Genomic DNA, 5,030 nt, shown 5'->3' on the forward strand with positions numbered 1-5,030 from the left:
GTGTTCGTTGAAAGGAGAGACGGTTGGCATCTCCCCTGACAGGGACGGGAACTGCTTTCGAGCATACCTGTTACCACACATGGTTAAGGCTTCCCACTTCGGTGGATCTTTACCCCAATTTTTTTTCCATTTTCCCCTCCACACCTCTGATAATTTAGGGTTCTTATCAATCATATCCATCCAAGAATCCTGTAATCATTACAACTCACACAGACGCATAAACCCTAGAGAGAGAAAGATGAGAGCTACCCAGACACCCAAGTTGTTGGTTCCTTCTTTAAGACAGATTTGTGCATTGAGAAAAAATCCATGAGTTCAAGATTTCATACTATTCCTGTAGCCCTGCAACTATACTTCATTTGGATTTAGTAACTAGGGCCAATTGTGTTTTTTATCCTCTCTTATGGGACCTATAATTAATGAAACGAAGTTCCCCCAAGTGTTGTTTGGTTCACTTCAATTTGATAGATCCAAAAAAAAAAAGATTAATTTGACAGATGGGAAAAGACAACTAATAATAATCGTTGTTTTTCTGAGTGCAGAAATTGGCTCTATACAAGCAAAAGTAGGATGAACGATGTAGAAATTAGCTTTTCGTTGAATCATTTGTTTCCTGAGTTAGCCTTTGTGGTTTTGTATATCACACCTGTAATCTACTGAAACCTAGTCGCAGCTCTTTCAATTCTACTAGCCTAGTCAGTGTCGTGATGAACTATGTAGAAATTAGCTCCATTCAGTGTTGCAGTTGGAATCTCGCTTGGGTATACAAGAAAGCTAGATATTGTTTGTTTTTACATTTTTGTATGGTTAATCTAAGTCCTTTTTTTTTTTTGAAATGTGGTTGATCTAAGTGTTGAGTGGTTTTTGTTGCTGGGTTGTCAGTGGTTTATTAGAGTTGCGAAACTTCTTAGTTTTGTAATAGATGATGATTGATAGTGAAAATTCAGAACTTATATACTTATGTTCTGTTTTTTTTTTTGAAACATTACTAATGTTCTTTTGTTTGCTTATTGTTGTCATTCGACTTAGGTGGTCTTTGTTTTTTTTTACTCTCTGAATGTGCATCCGAATCTGAGTTTGTCCAATCTCTACATGTTCACTAGTCTAACCCTTTTTTCGTGTCTTAATATTCATATGGATCATTTTCTTAGAAAAGACATTCGACATCTTTATCTTTGTTACTACTATAAAGAAATGAGTGTTTTCATTATTTTGTGGGTAAGCAAAATATGTTTAGGGTTGCGAGGGGAATTCTTTGTTCATACCTTCTCTATCTAAGTATCACTATTTTAACTATCAATTAAAATGTTTAAACAGAATTCAAATTCCGATTTATCTAGTTTGAATTCTCCAATCCATCTAGTTTGACACAAATTTGAATTTAAAGGACCAGAGATGAAACCCATCTACAAAACTTAGAATGAGACATAAACATCATGAAGAAATAAATCAGTCTGATCTCGTAACAAGATAACCTAACAATAATCGGTCACGGGATGAATGATAATCTAAACTCTTAACATAATAATCTAAAAATGTTATTCTAAAGTATAAAAAAGACAGGTAGTTTTCATCTTGGAGATGAACAATGGTCAGCTCACAATCAGCCAATAATTCATTTTATTAGGTTAAATCCAACAGTTGACTTCCCCTATCTTTGGGCATTTTGAGAGTTACAAAAGACAAAATTACCCTTGATTTCTCAAGTACCATCACAATTGAGGAAAGATGGCAGTGTGTGTTCATTTAGGTCATCATCATCATCTCAACAATGGCGAAATCCACAAATAAATTAAGAACCCTAGATTATTTCCCTCTGAACTCGAATGGGTCCACCTTGTTTTTCTCTTCCTTGTTCTTCTTTGTGTTAATAGAGATCAGAGGAGTTATATTGAAGTATCTGAAAGATGGTTGCTTTGAAATCATTGTTACCACTGATCTTTGTTGCTGCTCTGGTTATTTTTGAAGAGAGAATTTCGATTCCTACTTGTAAGATAGTTTCTCATGATGATCTTGATAAAGAATTCAGTACTACTAGTAGTAGTAGTGATTCTGAAGATCTTAAAGTTATGATGGTAGCTAATTTGCTTTTGATGGGATCTGAAGCTGGTTATATCAATAGTTATTTCAGATATTCTTACATGGCCAAATTCTTCAGGGTATGGGTTTCTCTCTGTCTCTCTAGATATGTATGAATTACAACTAAACTAGACCTCAAATGTTCAATTTGTTTTCATGAGGATTAGGGTTTTCATATTTTCTATTCATTTCATGAGTTTATTTTAGGGTTCATAAGAAAATCAAGGTGATTTTAGTTCATTCATTGTGGTATAGTGTAAACCCTTGTTAATTTTTCTATATGAAGCAGCTAAATTCAATCCAATTACCAAAGACTTTTTTTTTCCCTCAATTTGAAGTCTTGGGTAAGACTTTTAGGCCAGGTTTTCAACTTAAGATTACAATATTTTAGGTGGGGTTCAAGTACCAAAATGTGGGATATAACTTTCAATTGATCAATTCATTAGATACTTGCCCACAAGCTCTAAGATGATCAATGCGAAAAGTACTTCTGGATCACAAACCTTTTGTTCTCTATAACCTTGAAGATGTAGTCTAATTCTACTCACATTAACCCCAAGATAACTCGTGTGTTCTTAATTACGTTTATTCTTCGATCTATTGAAGTTTTATGAAAATTTCCTAGATAGGGTAATTAGTCCCACTCGTGTAGTCCTTGCTGATTTGCTGCCGTAATGGAGGGAACTTTTAAAGAAGTTCGATTGCTCTTTTATTAAGTATTGTTTCGTATCGCTTGATATGCTCATCATATAGTTTGATGGTTTCTTTTGTTCGTTAATATGGCACTTCTTAAGCTGCATTTATTCTATTATTATGATTCATATATATATATAGATATATATATTGTGTGATTTTAACGAAACCTAATAGTTTGGACATCTTTGATACTTTTGTATGACCCAGAAATCATTCGACAGATTGAAGCCTGATATGCTAATAGTTTTAGGAGATATTTCGGCACAAGGGTCAGAGTTAACAAACAATAAATGGTTATCCGTTCTTCAACAGTTCCAGTTGATGTTAGGTCCGTTTATTGGTCTTCCGTTGCATATTGTCCTCGGTGATAGGGATGTTGGAGAATGCAGAAAAATAAATGAAAAATCTGTTGCTCGAATATCTAGTAGTTTGCCAGGTCTAGATTCTGCTGGTTGTGGGGTATTTGAAGTGACCAATACCAGCTTTGTTTCGCTTAATTCCGTGACATTACTTTGTGGCAACAATGATTTAAGATTTAGTGTCGAAAAAGTTATAGAGAAAGAAAGTTTGGATGCACAAATTCGTTATAAGGGTTCGGTAGAAGGAATAAATGTGGATAATAAGTTGGAAGACAAGTTTGGCAACTTGAGGTGGAGAGGAACTTCCATATCATCTGGTTCTGGTCCTGTACTCTTACTCCATTTTCCGTTGCATCGAACTACAAATATCAATACCGAAGATATAAATGCTTTCAAGGAAACCCAATCAACAAATCCATTTGTGATCTCAGAGGTTTCCAATAAGAGGTAGGATTTCTCTAATCTCAAAATTACGCCTTTCTGTCATGGAATTTAATGCTCTCAAAAGTTGCAAGTAATCTTAATGAAGCCCATCCTTTTTAATACTCTCATTATGGGTTCGACACGTTCTTAGATAGATGTACTAGTATACTGTTACCTTAGTTGAAATTACTTTTGGGCCCGCTGCCTCTGAGATCATTTAATTGCCTTAGCATGTTAAAGTTTCAATTCTAGTGAGAGTCAGGTGAAATCTAGTCTGTTAAAATCCCAATGTTAAGTTTGTGAACATCCAACTCAAAACTAATTGGCAATGGGTGGAGAGACCCTGGATATCGTATTCTTGTTCATGAGAGTATCCTTTGTCCATGTTGGACGTTTTTTGCACCCAGATTTCGATTTTTTATTGTAGCCTCTTAACAAATAACTTCTGAAGCCTCTCACGAATTCATGATCTTCCCCTGACTAATTTTGTTTCCTGCAGAGGATTTGCTGGGCCAGGTCCGTACGAATTGTTTCAGACGGTTCCCCCTAATGCAACTGAATACATATTTCAGGCTCTTAAACCAAGGTAGTTAGATTTCTCCTGTACAAACATCACATGGCATAATCTTTTACCGAGGCATTTCTCCTCTTTAAATTTGTTCTTTTACTCACAAACTCCTTGCGCTTAAATGCTATGATCGATTTATCGAAACAAAACTATGTTCGTTTTGCAGGATAATATTCAGTGCACATACCCATGAATTCTGTGACTACATACACAGAGACGGAACTCGAGAGATAACAGTTCCAGCCATGACATGGGATTTAAGGGACGAGCCAGGTTTTGTCGTTGCAACTTTCGCCAGAAACAGAACAGTTACTGTCAGTAAGTGCTCTCTTGCCCGAGAATCTCATATACTAATGGCATACATTTCTGTTCTAGTTCTGTTAATATCAACAATGCTAATAGTTCTTTGATCACTGTTAAATTCATTGATAGAGGTAATTATCCTCTTACCCAGTGTGCATTTTAACATTTCTTCTGTAATTTTGCTGTACTTGTATTTCTTACACACAATTGTTCATGAGATCGATCAACAAAACATGACTTCTTATATGCTTTTCTTACATTTTTTTTTATCGAAACCTAATAATCTGAAAATGTTCTTTAGTCAGATATTGTTGGATCGGATTACTCAGAACAATAAAACATACACTAATCCTTTTTCTTGAGAAATTGACTACGATCTACGTTAGTCGTTACAAGGCATTGATATATCATGAAGATGTGATGAGCACGATAACCGTCTAATTTAAACCATGAATGAAAGAGACCTAAAGCCCAACAACATGAAAGAGACCTAAAGTCCAACAACATGAAAGAGGCCTAAAGTAAACAAATTTATTTACCTTATTTATAGCCTAAATTACATGGGATAAATCTTGATGGCAAACTGCTTCTATCGAGACTTG

The 5,030-nt window shown here is 35.1% G+C and overlaps 1 protein-coding gene and 1 non-coding gene across 2 annotated transcripts; both read left to right on the forward strand.

The window, feature by feature from the left end:
• On the forward strand, positions 1 to 124 carry LOC147569550 (U6atac minor spliceosomal RNA). The gene has a single exon (XR_015231657.1). It is a non-coding gene; the product is annotated as a U6atac minor spliceosomal RNA (small nuclear RNA).
• Positions 125 to 1,216: 1,092 nt separating this feature from the next.
• Positions 1,217 to 4,672, forward strand: LOC147569551 (uncharacterized). The gene is made up of 4 exons (XM_086656031.1): positions 1,217 to 2,159; positions 2,983 to 3,581; positions 4,057 to 4,143; positions 4,292 to 4,672. Exons 1-4 carry the CDS (start codon positions 1,908 to 1,910, stop codon positions 4,533 to 4,535), a joined length of 1,182 nt encoding a protein of 393 aa, XP_086512157.1. The 5' UTR covers positions 1,217 to 1,907; the 3' UTR covers positions 4,536 to 4,672.
• Positions 4,673 to 5,030: the final 358 nt, after the last annotated feature.

This window comes from Eschscholzia californica, unplaced genomic scaffold (assembly GCF_041429995.1).
Source record: "Eschscholzia californica isolate CP2 unplaced genomic scaffold, dmEscCali1.0.p SCAF_1, whole genome shotgun sequence".
In the NCBI taxonomy this organism is placed as follows: Eukaryota; Viridiplantae; Streptophyta; class Magnoliopsida; order Ranunculales; family Papaveraceae; genus Eschscholzia; species Eschscholzia californica.

Excerpts from the sequence above, each read along its gene's own strand:
- LOC147569551 (XM_086656031.1), top strand. The coding sequence starts at position 1,908 with ATGGTTGCTTTGAAATCATTGTTACCACTGATCTTTGTTGCTGCTCTG. Across the intron at positions 3,582-4,056 it reads TCAGAGGTTTCCAATAAGAG|AGGATTTGCTGGGCCAGGTC; the intron begins GTAGGATTTCTC and ends TGTTTCCTGCAG. Across the intron at positions 4,144-4,291 it reads TTTCAGGCTCTTAAACCAAG|GATAATATTCAGTGCACATA; the intron begins GTAGTTAGATTT and ends TTCGTTTTGCAG.